The following is a 20,741-nucleotide window of genomic DNA, read 5'->3' on the forward strand; positions in this document are numbered from 1 at the left end:
GTGGAAAATACAAACGAATTGTATGCCAGCTAAAAAGCGTAAGGATTTTTTTTCACCTCGTGTCTTGTGATAAGCTGTTGTGGAGGAGCAGAAGGAGGCACAAAAGGAGGCACGTGTACCTGGAAGCAGGACTCACCTGTGGGGTAGCCTCCCTGGGGGAGCAATGCCAATATTTGCTGTGATGACTTCTGAGGGGTAGGAGAGTATTGCTGTGTCCTTGGGCTGTGGTAGTTGAGAGGGAAGAAATTAAACGTGTTTGCTAGTTGTAAAATCTGATGTCTTTTTACCAAGGATTTTTTGTTTTTTTTTTCGACAGTCAGATTTATTATGCCAGGTTCTAAAAGGTAGCATGTCCCCCGTCTTGTGCAAAACACATCTTGGTCACTTTGGAGAAGAGCTCACTGTTCACTGGTTTTCTTCGTTCAGTTGGCATCGTCTTCCCAGTCCTAGATCCAACTTTTCTAACATCACAATAATGCCTAACGGAGCGAGCAGCGGTAGATGATGGAGGCTCTTTTCCTCTAACCTTGTGATCAGAGGCTCGTCGACGTGACAATAATTCTTATTATCACAAAGTCAAAGAAGGAAAGCAAATTAATGTCCCCCCCCAAAAAAAAAAAAAAATCTTTGTGCCTAGCTCCTAGTTTCTTTTTAATGCTTTTCTTTTTTTTGTAACTTTGGGTAGTTTTTAGTCGTGCTGTTGCTTGTGTTACTGGCTGGCAGAACGGGGAAGGGCCGGTGCCGTCCCCTGGGGCTCTCGCAGGTGGGCAGCTGTGTCCTGGAGTCAGGGAACTGGGAGCAGAGCCAGTTTGCTTTCATTTCCTGAATGAAATCTGCAGTGCTTCAGGTACTGAATCACAAGTGGATCAGACACCACTATCAGCACATGTTTCCAATCTGGAGTATTTTGGTGCCTTACGCAGTCAGATATATGTATTTATACAGTCTTCTTCCTTCTCCTCAGGTTCCTGGTGTTCTTAACTGAATTTGCATCTGGTACAAGAGAGGTCTTTTTCAGACTGCACTTACGTGTTTTGAGGTAAGAAGGAAATTGATATAAATGATATTTTTGGCCTCTGGGTAGCATGATAGGCAAGGATGGCAGGAGAAAAATCCTGTTTCCTGAGGTCTTGGTTTGAAATGTTGGTGAAAGGTATAAAAAGAAGAGATCTTTTGTGACTGAGTAATCTATTTCTGTATTATTAGACTTTAATGCTCTTTGCTTCCTCAATCTTGCTACTTATGAAATGCCATAAAGTACAAGTTATTGGGTAAAGCTGAGTAGTGATGAATTTTCAGACTTTTATGCCTTTATTCTGCTTCACATGATTTTTTTTCTCGGTATTTATTTTCTCAACCTGTTGTTGGCTTGGGGCTAGTCAGTGCTGGAAGGCAATGTTGTCTTGTTAACGCTGCGTCTCCTGAGACAGACGTGGTAGCGCTCGCTGTGTTTCAGCTACCGCGAGCTTAAACAGGACAGGAGTATCTGTGTTCAAGTTCGAAGTTTTATGTTAAGCACTGCGACATCTGGGCTTTGGTGCTCCACCATCTCCAGAGGAGTCGTGGATGCCTCTGAGCTCCAGTGTGCTCCGGCTTGCAAGGAGCAAAGGGAAGTTGGGAGTCCCCAGAGCCTTAGCTTGGGCCAGGTGGGCACAGGCGGCTGAAGGGATGGAATCACAGCTTTAGGAAACGGGTAGGGAATGGATATTCCCCTCCTGAGCGGGTTTGGGGGAGTCTCCACCTCGACCTCCCCACAGAATTGCTGTGCTGAGAGGGGAGGTAGGTTTCCCCTTCACTATCTCCTTTGTTTCTGTAGTTCTTCCTTTTTGTTCATAATTGTTCTTCAAAGAAATAACACAATCCGCCTCCCTGACAAATTTTCATAATTTTAATAAAACAAAAAGGAAGTGCCCAGGAGCCTCATTCATCACCTTTTGTCTCCAGACTTGATCTGACATCTGAGACTAGAGAGAAACTTTGGCAAGTGCAATGATTTCCCGTGTGGGGGTAATAAGAGAGAAAAAAAACTGTCATTTGAAAACAGCAGGAGCTGCATTAGCAAATATAAATTAAACAGATGGCTAAGATACTGCAGCTGTCGCTTAGAAGCTCGAGGAAGATCTTTAGCTTAGAGCTGCAGGAGGCCATTTGAAAAGGGAAGATGCAAACAACAGCAAGGCAAACTTCAGCACGACCAAGGAGACAATAAAGGCAGTCAAGTGATGAGATGAAATTCACCAGCACGGATTTTTTTTTTCTTCACATCTTCAAATCTTTGGACTCCCAATGAATTCAGAACAGCTATTATAAGATCACGTTACAGATTTCCATACAGTGGGGTTGTCTGCTGGCCTGGAGGTCCCGTTCCTGCTTTCTCTGAAAGATGCCATCCCTGACCCATGCGTGGGAGCGAGGGGAGCAGCGTGTCTGCTCTCATCCACTGGCATCTCCTACTGTTGCTTGAACAGTCTACAGCTGCTTCCAGGAAGACTTCTTAGGGATTTCTGTGGAGGACATACCTTCATTTAAAATGTCTTGCATTTTCAGTCCTAGGTAACATTTCCAGACCCATTTTCTGCTCAAAAGTGGGTTTGGGGTTTTTTTTCCCCCTTTATGTGAGGAGTAATAAAAAATATAACCAAGTATATTGTTTTTAGCATCTGAGGGTAAACTGGAGTTTCAGTGGTGCTTTTTGGAGACCAAAAAGAAATTTATGCTCAAAACAGTATATCTATAATATATTTTCTTCAGTGAGAGCTAGTGAGTTGTCTTAGATACCTTGTGCGTAAGCAGACTGATATGCTGCCTGGGTATATGTTTGAAGATGTGAATTGTGAGATAGGTGCTGCGTTTGAAGCCTGTGCTTCACATTCAAAGCACTAGTGCGCGCAAATTCCTAGACTTGCTGATTGATTTCTGTTTCAGAGTTTTGCCTTTTTCTATTTGTTTTTCTTTACACTGCAGGTTTTCTTTTTGCGTGCCTGCAGTTGACTTGTTAAATGCTATTTAAAATGCAAGAAATTCTGTATTTTGGTAATACTGCAGCCCAGCTTCAGCCCTCCCGCCCGTGCAGGGCTGCCTGCGCTGGCACGATGAGCAGGGGTGACTTCTCGTAATTTCATGGTGCCTTTCTCCTATGCTGGCAGTTCCATGCTCCAGCGTAGGCCAGAGCAGCTGATAGCACCACGTAACTGTCACTTCTGCCCTGCAAATTGCATTTCTGCCTTGCAGAAGCATTGGAGCAGTAATGTAACTTCGTAAAGCTAAGAGGAAGAAAGCCCCAACCAGCGTCTATGCCTTTGCTCCCAAGGAAAAATGGAAGAAAGCAAGTAGGCCTTGAAGTGTACTTGAACCTGAGAATGATAAATGTGGGATAACTTCGGCAGTGACGGAGGGACATTCCAGAGTAGGTGACCTTCCCCAGGAAGCCTGGCCACCTCCTCCTCCTCCTCCGCACGCGGGGTCTGAGGCCCCTGCTCCCAGTGCTCGAGCCAACGCTCAGGGCCTGCTCGGGAAGGGGGCGGTGGAGGCAGGGCACGCAGCGAGGCCGCGGGATGCAGCCCGCGCGTCCGCGGCACGGCTGTCTGGGAAGGAATTGAGGGAGGAACAGAGGCGAAAAAGAAGGTGTTAATTAATTGAGAGGGGACAAAGAGGAAGAAAAGAAAAAAGAAAAGAAGTGACTGAAACAGGAATAAATACAGGGTAGTATAGCCTGGCCAAAGCTTGTTTTTTCCTGCTGAGTAGCCAAAAGGCCAGAAGGAGCTTTTCCATCTAGACATGTCTAGTGGCCGTGTTCCGTCCTCGCTCTTCACGCGGACGTTCCGGTGAGGCCGGTGGCAGCACGGCTGTGGGGGACGGTGCGTGGCTCATAAGCTACATACACACAGCAAACTGGTTGTACGCAGGTCTGTAGCAGAGATATAGTGCATATAGTGGCATAAATTTGCACATGGTATAATGTGTTAATACCTAATTCATTGATTAGGAGCTGCTGCTTACATACAGAATGCATGCTAGTGGGAAAAGGAAACCCGATCCAGCCCTGTTTAATGCTGTCACGAAAAGAAAGTGCTTCTTAACTGGCTGCAAGAATGCTTAGCCTTTTAGTGCTTCAGTATTGGTCTGTGGCTTAGCTAATGTGGAAAATATTTCATGTATTTTAGCCCTCATTTGAACCCTGTTCTTTTAACCCTAGCCCAGCATTGACAAGTCTGTTTTAGGCCGGTGCCACTCTTCGTGCTGTATGGAGTGGCTCGCAGTGATTAAGCAGAGGTTGCTGACAATGTAGAAGGATTATAAATTAGTACATGGCTTTTTTTTGCGTATTGTTTGAGATGTCACAGGAATCATTTTTAGCTGTAACAAAACAGTGTATAGCATAGTGCTGACACGCGGGCTCTGGAATCTGCAGCCATACTTTGGTAAATATTACCTTACTGATTGATTTAGTTAGTCTTTCCAATTTGCCTCATAACAGAGAAGATGTGGTTTCATGGTTATTTCACTTCAAAACAGATTAACTTTACCTTTCAGCCGAAAGCAACAGAATAGGTGTGCTTGAATTGTGGTAATGAAACCTCCTTTCATGTGGAAAACGTACTGTGAATCTTGCTAAATGACTTATTTCCCTATCTCTGGCAACTTCTGTCTTTGGATTTTGACCTGTAGTCCAGATTCAAGCGTGCCTGACCTGAATCAGTTTGTGGAAAAGTGTTCGGCTAATTTGTGACCTGCCACAAGTTTGAAATATGGTTCTGTCGTAGGACTTGCATTGCATTTCATAGGTTTGGTGCTGTGAGTGTTAGAAAACTCTGTGATACAATAGGTGGTACGGAGAGACTCCCTTCTAAACAAAATACAGATCTCTCTTTGAAGAAAAGCTTTCCAGAGGTCTGAGGCAGATGCTCTTCCTTTCCCTCTGTAAACAAGCCCTTAGCTGGTAAGATTTGGAGCAGAATTCTAGAAGAATGCAGAAAACTGAAGGGCAAAACACAGACGCTCTGTTGCTGGTACCTGCAGACGGCCTTGGGAAGCGCAGAATCAGGCTAAACGCGTCCAGAGAAAAGGCAAATAGTCCTCTGGGAACCTGATGTGATGGCACCGCTACACCTTTGTTAGGAGATAAATAGCAACAGGGTACCTGATATTTTAAAAATTTGAGTGAGAAAATTGGAAGTTTCAATAGAAAATAGTAGTACAGGTAAAAAATTACTCTTCCTCTTTCTATCACATGAAATGGTTTCTTGTACCATAGTCCATGTTCTTTACAGTAGTATCCATCATATCTAATGCCATTAACACTGTGCCCTTTTCTGTTTGGGAGAATATGCTTGACCAAGGCTTTATTTGAGTTCTTGTTGTTCCTTTACAAAACAAGGAGTAAAAGAAACAACAAAAAAAATCTTTAAAAAATAAAAAAGTAAAATATCCTTGCTGCTAACATAATCTCTCTTTTCAGAGGACCCTTACTTCAGGCTAATTCACATAAATAAATGAATGCAGAAACTCGGTATTGTGGAAGCAGTAAATGTATGGCTTTCATCTGCAGCCTCCAGAATACGTAGGCCTGCGCTCCCCTTCCAGGCTGGGTTTTGTTAGGATTCTGCAGAAAGCTCCCTCCGTCGACATGCAATGCCCATATGCTAGATGCAGTTAGACACCACCAAAAATGTGCTCCTGCCAGCAGAGCTTTTCTTTTACCGGCAACTGGTACTAGCTGTTCTGGCAAAAGAACTTTTCTCCCCTGTGGAAACCACATCTCTGCTGGGCAGATTTGCTAATATAGCTATTTTAGCAAAGCCTTTCTACTGTAGAAAAGACCTTATTGATAATACTGTGAGGTTCCCACAGCAGATGAAAGGCGCGATACAAAGGGCTTTACAAACATGAACTAAGCTTCACAACACCCTTGTAAAATAAGTAATTCTTCCAGCTTGCCAGTGGCTACTTTCTTTTAATATGAGACATTTTGTGGAGATGAGAGAGAAGAGTGGAAGATTGAGAGTTGGCGGAATGGGTAGTTAAACTAATTCCTGAGGTGCTGAAATTCCCTGACATCTCCATCTTATGTCTAAAATGTCCTGTCAAAATCAGTATTAGAGCATCACATAGTTGCTGGATTCATCTGATTTTTGGTAGCAGGAGGAACTCTATAATGTTTCCTCGTTGGCACTTGGTAACCATTTTTTCCTGACAGTCCTGAAGCCTGTGTTTTGTACATGATGTTCTCTTTACAGCTGCTTTTAACCAGTGTCCTCTGACGTGGTTGTGTTAGACTCCTGCATCAGCTCTTGTAGTTTATGCAGTTCAGGATTATGAATAGGTTACACAGTTCAGGGACCTCGAAAGGAATGGAGAAAAGCAAAACTATGGATTTAGGTACAAAAAAATATTTTAAAGTCACTCAAAAGCTAGAACAGTCTGATATTGAGGTTGCCTCTTGGTCTTAGTTCAGCCATTGCTGTGTGTTAATTATCATGCAGGTTTTAATGATAAGTTTATATTCTGTTTAGTCCCCTACATCCATTAGGAAATAAGGAACCTACAACCTGGCAGGATACAGGTTAATTTTCCCCTTTACCATTCCCCAGCATCACTTTGGAATATAGTCAGCAAACTCTTGGTTCCCTCTTAAGCTCTGCGTCCAGGACTCTGGACCAGGAATTTCAGCAAGCTCGGCAATTCCTCGTCCCAGCTCAAGGCCTTCAGGGGTGGTAACTGTTCTCGCCAGCAAGACCCCTTTTCTCACGGAGTGCACAGAGGGCTGGACTTGCTTTTGAAAAGCTGACCCAGATCCAGTGGAATCTGGGAAGTGATGAAGACATCTGGGCTGCCCGTGCCTGTCCCAGCCCCTCTCGCTCGCCAGAGGCAGTTCCAGTGACTGCTCTGCAACCTGCTCGAGCCGCCGAGAGCGCCTGGGTCTATTAGCAGGATTTTTGTGCTCTGTTTCCACAGCAACAGCACACACTTTCTTTCCCCCTCTCTCAAGGCGGCTGTTGCTTTGAGAATTGCTCTGTGGAATAAGCTTGGCCTTCTTGTCCCCTATCGAGATTTCAGCTTGCAGAGGTCAACAGTGAGAGGAGTAGGATGGGAGAGTGTGACTCCTGGTAGAGGCAATGTGATTATGAAGTGACAGTGGAAGAAACTAGTCCTATTTAGTTGCATTTTTGAGTGTTAAAAAATGTTGTGTTGAAAATCTTTGCTCTTCCAAAGCTGTGTCTGCAAGTGAATGGCCTGGGACTGGTGTTAGCAACTATCTTCTTAGCTCTTTGCACGTGCTCTCGTAATCATGTAGGACCCAGGTCCTTTTTTGTGCATGTGTTCATGCACAGTGTGAAACCAGATGTACATTTTTTATTCTTCTGCTCATAGACAACTCTGTGTGTGTTGAACATCACTTTACACAACTTAATCTTCTGTCACAACATTCACCCTGGTATTGTAGGAAGGGAAATGTTTTATATTTCGTTGCTTCACTGAAATAAATAGATGTGTGCCTATACAGCTGTGTTAAGCCATGACACCACTTGTGGATAGCAAGGCACTCGTCTCCGCACTGAAGTACATGCAGCAGTCTTAATATGCTACCTGGAGGACTAAGAAGCTTTCAATTATTACAGCATTGCAATAGATCAGTAACTTGCCCTTTTTAGAGATGGGTGAGAATAAAAACATATGGTTTGATGTTGATATCTTGCCTGGGATGGCCTTTTATGGTGCATAGCTAAAAAGGTGTCTCCTTAAGCGGATCCTTAGTGCAAGGCTGACTTGCAACTATTTGATTTTGCTTCTTCCCTAGTCTCCTGGCCTTAAAAACCAAACTGCTATGTCTTCCTGCAAAGCAAATCATTTGCAGTACTGAGCTCTGTGATGCCTTTTATATTCTTTCCTGCTCTTTCCTTTCTTAGGAACCTACAGCTTTATGTTGAAGCTAGGGAACTTGGAAGTAAATGCTTTTAACAGATTCGCTGTGTTGTGGAATAATGTAAAATGCTGGTTTTTTCATTTGGATAAGTCAATTACTAATACTGGTTTCTGAAATCTCCCTTTCTTTACGAGTCAATAGCTAAAGCAGCGTCTGTGACTGGGTTACACCTTTGCAGGAGAAGCTTCTGCTTGGTGACAGTGTGTGATAGCTCTGACCATCAGTGTTCCCGTTTCTGGTAGTTTTGAGCTGGATGCTCGCAGTACTACATTTCTCTCTAACTGAACAATAAAGCAGGCAAAACTAGTGGCTAATGAATGAAATCACATAGCCTGGTTGTCAGGGAAAGGCATAACATCTACTGCCCTCTCGAATTGCAAAGTACAGGAATTTACTGATCCTTACCTGTAAAAAATGTAAAAAGCTGATCAGGGTCAAGCAACCAAGTCAGAAATGTCATGTGTGCCCAAAAGGTGGAAATTAATAAAGATATCTTTTATAAATTTCTAATTTTAGAAGTACAACCAGATGTGTTTGTATTAGAGATTTCATATTTTGTTTCCTTACTTCAAAAGTGAAGAGCGTTCCAATAGTAAAGCTCGCTAAGGTTGAAAATAAAATCAATGATTTTAAGTCTTGCATCACTTGAGTTCAACTCATTCTGGTTGTAACTCGACTTTTTGACTATACATTGAAGAAACTATAACTTCCAGTTTACTTGAGAACTTGTTTACTGAAAGACCAGAATATAAAATTCCATGTCTGTTTAACATTCAGTAATTCAACCATTAAGCTACTTGACAGAAGTTAAAATTTATGTTAATATTGCCTTGATTAAACAGCACTCATTATCACTCGCTGTGATTTGGCCAAATCAGTTTTCTAGCAGATGTCTCAATAAGGGAGCCGCCATCCTACTACGGCATGTCCAAATTAAGCTAAGCATATTGCATTAATGTTCTGCACTTACACAGCATCTTTCGTTTCAAAGCACTTCATTAGGTAATATAATGGCCAAAGCAAATTTATACCTCAAAGAGCTACAGGGCAATTTAGAACTTTAACATATGTCCTGTATCACAGTTTTTAGTGTTTAGTACAGAAGAGTCATTTAGTGGTTTCTTCCATGGAGCTGTTTCTGTAGCTTGCAGAAGGAGGTTGGAGCTAGCCCTCCCTAGGCCAGAACAGATGCCTCTCCAGACAATAAATATTTCAAACCACAGCTTTAAACCACTTTTATATAATGCTTTCCAGCCAGTCTTGGAGTCTTTGGTGTTCTTCCAAACCCTTTCTCTTTCATTTTCCTTTAAAATTGTTTTATTACCACTGAAAAACATGTGCTTTCCCATCTTCTACTTAAATCATTCCTTGGTGCCTATTTGGAGCATCACTCTAAATTCCCTTTATGCAGGCTTTGCCGAAGTAACTCAAAACTCAAGGAGATTTTTTTTTCCCTCCTGGTGTGTAGTGATAGCCTCATACCTATGGGATAAAACAGTCCTCCTTAAATCCTCACTATTTGTTTTCATGTATTAGGGGACTTCTGTTTGTGTATTCAGGGAAAGCTGGTGCAAGTCATAAGTTTGTGTATGAAAATATAAGGATTTTCTGTGTTCAGTTTTTTTGCTTGGAAACGGTTGCTTTTCAGGCTTTTCTAGCATTCAGAAATTCTGTTAAAATTGTGATGTGGTTCAACACAGGTATCTGATACATGACACCAAACAAGTCACTACCTTATCTTTCTGTTTAAAATTTGAACTAATCAAGTTTTGCATTTACTTAATGGTTAAGTTTATTGATCCTGTTTTATGGAGAGTGTAACCAAGAGCAGACATAGAAGGCAATTTGCCCAAGATCCTGGTATTTCCTGTAACTCTGGTTGCATTTTCCTGATTTGATTTGGAATGATTCAATTAAGAACTATATGTGATTTCATAGATGTGATGTATCAAGTTTGTGGCTCATGTGATAACATTGAGGCTCACCATTTCCCTCTGTTGCGTGCACCTGGCTGGATTTTCTTGTAACCACAAATTATTCCATTGCCAAATATTCCCAAACTTAACATGATGTGGGCCATCTAGTAAGGTTAATGTCCATGTTACGTTTCAGGGTGAATAGTTCAGCTGGATTGCAGCCATCCTTGAGAAAAAATACAGGATTTTTTCCAAAAAAAAAAAAAAGTATTTCTTGTGTTTGTTAACTCTTTATGCAATTCAGTGGCAGCTACAGGGGTTTAACTTCTAAGAAGCGTGCCATGTTCCCATGCCGAAGGTGCAAGGAGTGACCGAGGGCAGCAGCGTGGCGGGTGGCTTGTCCTCACGACTGTCCCTGCGTGTGTCAGCCCCCGTGTCCCTGTGGGCCACCAGTGGAGCTGCTGGTGGGGAGGGGCGAGATGTGAGAGCTCCCTGGTTTGATTTAGTGCCGATGCTGCAGTGTTTGAAGGAAATTTAAGATCAGCAAGTGAGAAGGGGTGAGAGAGCCAGCAAAGGTTTTTTTGAGCCATTGATGGTGTTTGTAGTGGAGTCCTCTTGTATTATTCATGGCCTTGGAGCTTTCAGGCAAGCGGAGTACTCTGCACGGAAAGTGTGATACCAGCAGGTGAAAGGAGATTAACCCTGCAGTGATATATGGCAGTAGTCATTTGTATGGTGTGTTAAGGGGAGAGAGGGGCATGTCTAAAAGAGGGAAAAGGGCAGATTTCAACCTGAGCTGGTCTCAGAAGGTTCTCAGGCGCTTGCAGGGAAGCCCAGAGATGCTCAAACCTGTGTGCAGGTCTGGGGGTCCCTCCCTGTGTCAGGCCTCTTGCCCGCGTCTGTGTTCTGAGTTGCAAAAGGGGTTAAGTTTTGCGCTGCAGGGTGAGCTAGCGCTCCAAAGATTTACAGGTGCTGCTCTGGAAAGCCTTGCAGTACAACGCTTTGCCATGATAAGAATGACTGTAGTAGCTAAGACTTCCCAATGGTTTGCAGATCAGGTACCAGAAATCCGTCCTCCCAGGAGGAATCTGGAGGTCTGTCAGGTCTGTGACATGTTTAGCTCTCCTTATATAAACTTTTTATCTTTGGGGTTTTTCTCTCCAATTCTCTTTCGTTCTTCCTGTCCCTTCTCCTGTTTCTAATTTATTCCATGGTCATGTTAGAGTAGGACTGTGTGCCTGAGGGGGCTCTTAGGAAGGATTCAGAAACAGGAGGCTTTTAACACAGTGGATCTATTTCAGTAATTGATGCGGGATATTGGTATTGGAGTGGTCTCTTATACCCAGCTTTTCCTCCCTATCTATCTCCCAGTTCCTCTGAGATTTCCCGGTGAGTATCCAGAATGTAAAAGGGATTAGTGCACTGGTGGAGGAGAGCGTCACTCAGCAGCTGCGTTACCTTAGGAAAGGAGCAGAGAAAGTGGCCATAAGAAGATGCTGTTTCCTGGCACGTAAGCTGAAGGATGCCTGATCTTCGAGGTACCGTATTTACCTTCTGTAGGGAGGACTAAATTCTATTACCCTAGAGGCAGAAAAGAGAACTGATGATGCAAAATTGCTGTGGACTGGTTAGCTTGTGAACATAAAACACAGACCTTTAAACTCAGACTTTTTCTTTCCTGCTTCAGAAAGTCATGTTGAGAAATAATATGTTTAAAAGCAATTTATTACTTAGAACCTGAAGCTGTTTGGCTTTTAAGTGCAGGAGAATCCTGCAAAAGTCACCCTAGAAAACAGCGGGGCCGTAGGGGCAAGGGGCAAGCCCGTGGCTTCAAACAGAAGCTGCGTGCGCGGCCTCCGCTGCCGCCAGCGAGAGGGAGGAGAGCTGAGAAACAAAAGCAGCGGCCCAAGGAGGAGCGAGCGGGGAGACACCCCCGCTCCCTGCCCCGAGGAGCGTGGCGGGAAGGTCCCGCTCGGGGGAGCACGGCCGGGAGTCACGGGGAGGCCGCGCAGGCCGCGCGTTTCGCGCAGCGCCCGCGCGAGGCCTCCCCGCCACGGCGGCGGCTCACGGTTCTGACCGGGCTTTGGAGTCGGAGCGGGGGAGTTAAGGTAGAGGTCAGGGTGTTGTAACTGTTGGCTGGACGTCGATAACAATGTTGTGTACTTAGGCATGTTTTTAAGCTATTTGACAATCCGGAAAATTTAGGGGTATTTTTTTTTTATTTGAAAATTTAATAACTGTGGCAGTTTTATGTGGTAGAAATTAATAGAAATTGAAGAAGGCCTAATACAATGGAATCTCTTTTTATGCATCCATAATGTTTTTCTTCATGGACCAATTAAACATGTGAAATGAAACTCCTGGGCCTGAGTTTTGCTTCCAACATACACAGAGAAGTCTGTACTTGCATTTAGAAATTTTGAACCGTGGTTATGAGGCATTTCAAAGCAAGGAAATCCCAGGCAGCGAGGAAATGACTCTCTCCAGTGTACAGATACAATGGCTGTGCCTGGGAAACTGGTATGGAGCAGCACTTTATGCCACAGCCCCTGCGGGCCCTGGCAGCAGTGAAACAGAGGAGATTTTAAAGAGTATCGGTGTAGACAAGCCCAACGCTGCTTTCATGGGAGGAACTGGTCCAGCAGATTTTATCTTCTGTTTAGGTTTGCGGCTCCCTGCTTGTGTCACACCTCCTCACTATCCTCTTTCCTTTTAACTTCCAGACCTGCTTTCTCCTGTAGCTGAGGCTCCCCTTCCTTATCTGTGCTTTGAGAGGGTGTGTGAGAGCAAAGCACTGCAAAAGCCCATGGCAAGCACGTTGCCTGACTTGTCAGGAATGTTTTGGAGCTCTTGGGAAGGCGATTGCTTGAGGTGCAGCCTGCTTCATACCAGCAGAAATTGAACTGGTGTGGGGGGGCAGTAGGGTTGAAAGAGCAATTGCAGTGCAGCTGAAATGGAAGAAGAAATACCCTGTTGGACAGAAAGGTATCTACATAATTAATAGGGAAAACTGCTTTCATATATACATAATTTTGTGTATATTCCAGTGGGGATGCCAGACTGTGATTATATACCACCTTTGATAGCTAAGTCCTTTCTGCATCAGTCTTTTCCTTCACATGAGAAAAAAAGTCTCCAGTGTACAATCCTTTGCTTTAGATATTTAAGGGTTTTGCGGACCAGTGGTAAAATCTGTGAGGGCTAAATCCCTGGTGAGCACAGTGGTCATCAAGAAGGCAGCAGAAACAGGTTCCTAGCAGAAACCTTAATTCTGAGGGAAAAGGATGATAAGTTACCTCTCTCCACCACTCTCAGTAACTTCTATTTTGGGTCCCTCTGGAGAAAGAAAGCTGTACTTTCTATTTTTGAACATACTACATGTGTTTATGTACGTATTCACACCTCTCAGCAACTCAAGCAGCTATTTCTTGACTCAAAGAGTCCAGACCTTCTCTGGTACTAGTATCCAAACTGGCAATTTTCAAGGTATCTCAGGTATGTCTGTCCTTACCCTTCAGTTACAGCAGAAATATTAAGGTATGTGAGGCACTCAGGACTGAGGCAGTTAGGAGAAAATTATGGCTTCTAGATTGGTATTACTTTTCTTAGGAGAGAATCTCAAGGAAGATCATAAAAGATTTATATTGGTAAGGCTGTCTGAGACGCCTTTCATAATCTATCACTTTTTAATGCCTGGTGTTAGAGGATCCAGAGGGCTATGCAGGAACTGATTGCTGCTGAAGTTTTGCTGATTATTTTCCAGCTTTGTTTAAATATTTAATATCTTAATAGTGGTAATGGAGAGATCCCAGAATATAAATCTAAAACAAGTCTCGTCTTGTAACCCCCTTTGCTGCTCAGGTTTATTCTGCATTCAGAGGTGGTTTCTTTCCTGCGGAGCGGGACGGACACAGCATCCTGCTGGCACTTGCACATCGTGCTCCTTCGCCCTGTTGGGGACAAGCTTAACATGAGTTATGCTGTAGCTGTTGTTACCTCTTGTGTTAGCTCTCCTGAGTATTTCTGGTGTCTCCTTGCTGTTCAGCATCTTAAGTACTAAACTCAAAATCACATTTTTGCGCTCATGTACTGAGACTACTGTTCAGGTCTGAAAACTTGTTGTCTAATTATAATTTCTATGTTGCGGGGAGGGTATTTGTTTTCACACCTTTCCTAGCCTGCGAAGGTGAGGGGAAGGTCTTTTACCTTGGCCCTTTTCCTGCATTCACTGCTGTGTGATCCTCCCAGCCGCATCCGTTCTCGCAGTGCCTGCTTGCCCCAAACCAGCGCGTGCCAGGGACCTGTTCTCGGTGGCCCAGGGGCTCTTTATAGCTCAGGCCTTTCACTAGAGACCCCAGCTATTTGCTCGTGTGAGAAACAAGATTTTCCTGCTGTTAGACGTATTTTGGAGTTGTGAATCTGAAGCTACTTTTCCCCGTGTTTAAGTGTGATCTCATTATCAATACAGCTTACAGGAAGGAAAGTTTTTTTTTTTTTTTTTTTTTTTTTTTTTTTTTTTTTATCACCACCCTTCACTCAAGCCCATATGTCTGGACTATATCTATTTTTTCCCCCCTACATTTTGTTTCTAACAGGAAAAACACATGTGTAGGTCCTGCTTCTCATGTCTCGATAATGCTGCATTGCTGCTGCTGTTGGAAAGCTGCTGCCAAGATCACTTTCTTGACCCGTGGTTTTGACCATACTTTCCATTTCTTTATATCCCACTGCTCTTCCTTGTCAAAACCAAGTAATATTATACTGTATAGCACTGTAAAGCTTATCCCTGCCCCCTGTGGATAAGCAATTCAAATTCAGTGTGGATATGTAAATTCTTTTTCTCAGGTCCATGATAACAGACTTCATCCCTCACTTCATAAATTATCCAAGCATCATCTGCATGTTTTCCTGCCATTTTGCCTCTCTTATTTAGTAATGTGTCTCTAGAAATATTTGCAATACCTACCAAAATACAATTCAGAAAAAGTTAGACCTCTGTTGTTTGACTACTGTTGTCTCACCTTCTGCCGCAGCTTTTTCTATATGTCTTTGTGTTGTCTCACTTCATATGCTTACATTATGAGCTCCTTTTTGCACTCTGTTTGTGTGGCCCGCTTGTTAACACACTTCCTCACTACTAGGACTAGTAGGTACAGTGATATAAATTGCAAACTTTTCCTGCAAGAGAAACTACTGCTATTATGTCTTCCCCTTTGCCAGTAAAGGATCAGAGATTCAGTGTCCTGTTGTTGCTGAGGGTAGCTGCTGCTGTTCAAGAACAAAATCTGTGGTAATTTTGTTACAATTCTTAGATATCTATTGCTCCTCTGCAGGAGCAGAAAAATACTGTGCCCTGAAACAGGAGAGTTCCTGTTTTTTGTGATATTTCTTATTATTCATTTAAATGTGCTTGTTATAGATATAAATGTTTCAAGCTCTTGGCTCTCTGACATCCAGTGTTATGTTGTCATGGTAAGTGCTACTGGATGTAGTTGTTGCCACAGTTTCATTGTGTATTCCCTCGCTGTTATGTTAGGAGACCAAATTAATAGTTCTTAATCTGCCTCCTCTGTCCTCTTGACTGTTTTAGGTTTAAGAGCTACATGTAAGTCTGTCTCCTCTCTGATTGAAAACAAAAAGTCAAACCTTGGATGAGTTTCTTTATGTCAAGTTTTTCCTTTATCATTTTCAATGACTTCAATATTGCTCTGTTATTTTAGGATAAAGTGGTGAGAACTGAACAGTGTTTCACAGTGGAGAGCATATATTAATGCTTCTTGCACTATTTACCTTTACATTCCTTGAACGTCTTAATATAACTTATTTGCATTTTGCTGCATTTTTGACTGTCACTTCTTATTAACCACGTTGCATACCTTTGTGAAGGTGCCTGTTTTTTTTCCCCCTTAAAAAAAAAAAAAAATATTACATGACCCTGTTGAAAATAGTGTGCCTGATGATAGTTTTCACTGTTTCTTATTTCACATCTAATAACATTGAACTGAATGTGCCAAAATGTTTCTTAGTTGGATTCTTCTGCAGGGGATTCGTGTGCATGAATCTGCTGCGTTTGTATTGCCAGGGCATTCAGGAGCGCTGATGTCGGGCCGGGCGCCGCGGTTTGGGGCGCTCTGCGAGCGCGGGGTGCTGCACTAAAGCAACCCACCGTTTAGATTCATTTGCAAGCTAGGAAAGCCAGGCTTCATAACACAGAAGTCAGTGTGCCACCATTTGGGCTCCTTTATAATCCAGTGTTTGCTTTTCCAAATCTTTAAAATCTTTTCCTATTGTTGCGTTTGGTTAGTTCAAATAGAGTTACTTGCTGTTCGACACTGTTAGGATTTTATCGGGTTTTATTGACAGCTTGTTTTGCGTCAGTGATCTGTGCCGTTTTTTCCTGAATCTTTTTCGTCTGTATTTTATACCATTTCTATAATTTGAAATTTGTTTCCCTACAGATTGGATTATGTTTTCCTCTTAATGGAAAATGTTCTTAGTAGATTCCTTTGCATATAACAAATCTTCTCCTACCTCATTAATGTAATGTAGCCTGGTTTACAACCCACTGTAATCATAACCGAGTGGCTTTTGTCATTCTGCGATGCCTCCGTTTCCTTGTAAGGCTGCTCTCTCCCCATGTGGCAGGGTAACTTTCTCTCTGCACCGTTCTGCACCTTCCATGTCCCTCATAGCCCCGAACGCAGATTTCTGCACATCGGCTTCCAGGAGTTGTTGCCCTCTGCTCTTAACTTGGGCGTTGCAAGCTTGGGCCAACAAACCAAAGGGACTTTTCTTTTCAGTTGTGCGGGGGCTGGGGAAGGGGCTGCCTGCTTTAGGAGCACTCCCGTCGCCGCGCACGGGCTTTCCTGTGAGTGGACGGGAGGGAAGTTGGCCCAGAGCAGCGTGGGGACAAGGCCGACGCGGGCAGGGAGCTGGCAGCTCCCTCCACCAGCCTCCCAGCGTGGTCGGCCTCCAAGTTTCCTTGACCTTGCGTTTCCTGCTGGAAGGAGCCCTCCCTCCCCTCTCAAGTGTGCCGCGAGGTCACTAATGAGCCAAGTTCATGAATAGCTGCTCAGTCCCCTCCTCCCGCCGCCCCCGCTGCTGCCCTGGGAATGTGCTGCCCACGCAGTGACCAGGGAGGAATTTGGAGGCATTTGCAAGACAATGTTGTAGCAAGGGCTCCACTCCGGTGCTTTATTCTGCTGTCTTCAAAACCCATTACGTGTTTCCTTTTGATTTGCATGAATAAGCACTGAGCCTAAAAAGGGGAAAACACATTTGCAAATGTGTGAAGTCACATAACTGTAAGAAATTGCTTTAATTGCATATGGTGTGTAGGGTTCCCAGAAGCCTGTTAGGCATTTCTGTGTCCAACAAGTAGCCTTTGCTCTTTGCTCGCTGCTGCTTACCAGGCTGCCTATCTTCCCAAAATAATCCTCACCTGAATTCCGAGTTGCCCAGCTGACATACCCTGACTGGGGTCCTTCTTGACCTTCAAATGCTCACTGTCCACTTGCAGATAGTAAAAAAGTAGACACAGTAGATTTTCTTCCTAGGAATTTTGTTTCCTAGGAATAATATATTCTTAAGTAATATATTTTAAATCTGGTTTATGAAGTTGTTAGGCTGAAGAGTTATAGTTCAATGCCGAGTTGCCTCACCAGCAAATACAGCCTTATTGAGCCAGCCAGCACAGCAGATGTCACCTCTGCCACCCTCCTCAGGCAGCCGCGGCTCCTGGGTGCTCGGACACTGTTCCTGGGTGCTTTCCTGTAGTTGCTGTTTTCCCTGGCAAGTGCCATGGTCCTTCTATATTATTTGGGAGGAGTGGGAAGGGGTGCTGTCAAAGCACTTAAGCATTTTTTATCTTTGGATGAAAAAAGCTCCAAAATCATAAGGTATTATTATGCTATTTTTATTACTGAGTATATAATATTTCTCATTCCTCTTTCTTGCTGTCCGTACTTTACTTGCTGGTGTTTGTTTCAATCTAGAATGTGAATGTGCTTTTAAATTCTGCAGCTTTTCTAAGAGTTTTGGAATTTAGCAAATTCAGCAATTTCAAAACTTTGCAACAAACAAGAGTGGTCTGAGGTTTTGTGGAAGATGAGAAAAGGTCTTAGTTCAAGTTGAAAATGAGGGAGCAAAGATTCAAAGAAAGCTTTTCTGCTTTCTGTTGGTGGGATAAGCCATTCAGTGCTGCTGGGATTAAACATGGATATGATACTGACAATGAAACTTTTTCTTCCTCTGGAAAGAAATGATTTCAGGCGGCTCAGAATCAATCTGGAGGGCCCAGACAACCGTTCACATCATGATGGCCTCTCAGTGCTTATCCACCCCCCTTAGCTTTCTTGGAAGAGCTCCAGCAAAGACAGCCAAGCTGATCCTGCGTGCGTGGAAATGACCTTATGCGGCCCCTCCCAGAACTGGAAAACTGATAGTGCTCATTTATTCCGTTGCTTGTAACTCTGCGTATGTGAAAAACAGAGATAGTTGTTCTTCCTTCCTGAAACTTTCTCTCTAGAAGTTGCTGTGCTCTCAGGACATGATGGCCATACTAATGAATTCATCAATCACAATAATCTGATTAAATTCGTAGGGGAGAGGGAGCCAACAGATGATACAAAGAGATTATTTTAAGATATATGAGCTATCTAATTAGTAACTGACTCACTCAACATTTAAGTGGAAGTGTTGCACGAGAGATTTATTGATAACCCACATAGTAGATTATGTTGTATGTTTTTTTCCAGCTCATAGGAAGGTTCATGTACAGTTGTAGGAACCTGTTAAATAAAACAGTGGCAAAGTACTGCATGTAAGAAATACCATATATATATATATATGTATATATAGCTTTTATTTATTATTACGTGCATAGATATGTGTACATACATTTGCTTAGGAATGGGATATATTATGGACAGTACTGAGGGCAGAGATTAGTATGGATTTCCAGTCTCGTGTCGGGCATTTTAGGCCAAGACCTGATGAAAGTGTCTCCAGGCGTCTAGGGATCTGAGACTTGAGTAGGAAGAGAGTTGCTTCGTATCCCTGAGGTTTCAGGGGTCAATACCCTGGAGGCTGGAGATAATGGCAAGGAAGCTTTCTGTCGGGGAGCATATGTTTTTGTGAAGATTACACTGTGTATAGATTAGGACTTTGGGGAGGGAGGGAACAGAAAGATGTGCTTGGAATATAGGACCATCTGCCAGTACCTTGGCATAGTCATTTCATTAATGAGACACTTATTAGCTTGAGTCCAGCTGAGATAGACCAGAAAGGCACCCGAAAGGAACCCAGATACAATTTAAAACAGAGGAGACACGGCTCTGATAACCTGTGAAATCTGATTTTAAATAAACTATTCTTGTTCTTCTTGGCCAGAAGGTATCAGTCTTGTCATTGTTGAAAAATGCTTTCCTTAATTCTGCAATGTAGTGTGGGACATCCTAGTGTGGGGAAAAAACATGTAACTCAGTTTGAGCTGGAGTTGACAAGAAGGTGCTAGAAGAAAGGAAAAGCTGCCATTTTTATCGGGAAGCTGTTTTTGCATCAAATCACTGCCTGCTCCCTTTGGTGCCCGTTCGAAGATGCCCCACATTTAATATTTTGTCTTATTTGTGCTGATGAAGGATGGCTCCTGGACAAGGGAACTGTGCTGAGCCCTGCCCGAGGCCCGGCCACGCAGCCTGCGGGGAGCCTTGCCCGCTCTGCCGCACACGGAACGTCAGGGGCTTCGGAGCAGACCCAGAAAAGCGCCCCGGTTCCCTTTGGAGAGAAAGCACCTGCAGGCAGGAATCTAGGCATCTAAACTCCTGCTGCTGCTGCTGACTGGGTCAGTGAATATCCACAGCTGTGCTCTGTTGCTCAGTCTCCCTGTCCGGTAAGTCAGAAAAATGATACTTGCTGTTAGTGAGAGCTTTGCTATTGATCTGTGGACATAAGACTTAAATGCTATTTTATCTGATCAACTCCTAGTTTTCTTTGGCATTTGACTCAGACTTGAGTCTGGGTGCGGGTGAGATGGCAGAATCTTTGCTTGGACAAAATCATGGTTGGAAGCGTCAGGAGGTTGGAGTGCTGCTGTTTGGGAAGTGATCTCCCGTCTGTCTCCTGTTATATTGTCGTTCAGGTTGGACTGGTATTTAAGCTGAAGGGAGACGACAAGCAAAGAAAGTGTTTCCCATGAAGACTCCTATAATTTGCAACTGCCTAAATCCCCGGGAGCATGAATTTCAGGGCATGGTGCAAGGCCTGTGCATTTTGCCAGGCTCGTTTATGAAGATAGTCTGACAGATGGGACTGGGTGAAGACATTTTCTATTTGTGCTGTGAGGATAGAAAAGGCAGTTTCCCCTAACATATTTGCTGATTTACGGCATAACTCAGATATGTTGCTGAATTTGTCTCTTGGAAATCTGTTGAAACAAAAGGAACACGGATTTGAAAGAAATGGATAGAAAAATAGCGTTTAGAGGTGTCAACACACCTACACAGAATGAGCCTTAACTGGAAGGAGCTTAGTTAGTCACTTTACAGATTCTGTTTTTATATTTGGGGTGGGGGGGAGAAGATTAGTGAGATGATAATCTGTGTTATTACAGAGGTAAGAATGAATTTTTGCTTGGTTCCCAGAGGAAAAAGTTTTTTTTTTAGCATCATAAAACAAATCTTTGCTGTAATTTGTGTGTAATGCATTGGCAGTTCCATGCCAAAAAAAATCATTATAATACTGTACACCGTGGTGTTTATACAGTTAAGTAGATGTGCACTTAGCTGTAAAGCAGAGATGTCAGTGCTGACTCCGAGCCTGTTGAGTTCCATGGCAGTGTGTCCGCACGCGTTGGACCAGATTCCCGTGCTGACAGGTAAACCTCGCGCACGGCTCCAGCCAAA

General features: G+C 43.4%; 1 protein-coding gene across 1 annotated transcript in view; it reads left to right on the top strand.

Annotated features, from left to right (window-relative positions):
- LOC148594446 (uncharacterized) overlaps positions 1–20,741 on the top strand; it is an 88,449-nt gene that overhangs the window by 36,309 nt on the left and 31,399 nt on the right. The window contains exon 3 of the mRNA XM_088526475.1: positions 965–1,039. Coding sequence (XP_088382601.1) covers positions 965–1,039 — 75 coding nt within the window. The remainder of the gene's footprint in view (positions 1–964; positions 1,040–20,741) is intronic.

Source organism: Tinamus guttatus, unplaced genomic scaffold (assembly GCF_059628265.1).
Source record: "Tinamus guttatus ecotype Peru unplaced genomic scaffold, ASM5962826v1 Tinamus_guttatus_pri_ptg000246l, whole genome shotgun sequence".
NCBI lineage: Eukaryota > Metazoa > Chordata > Aves > Tinamiformes > Tinamidae > Tinamus > Tinamus guttatus.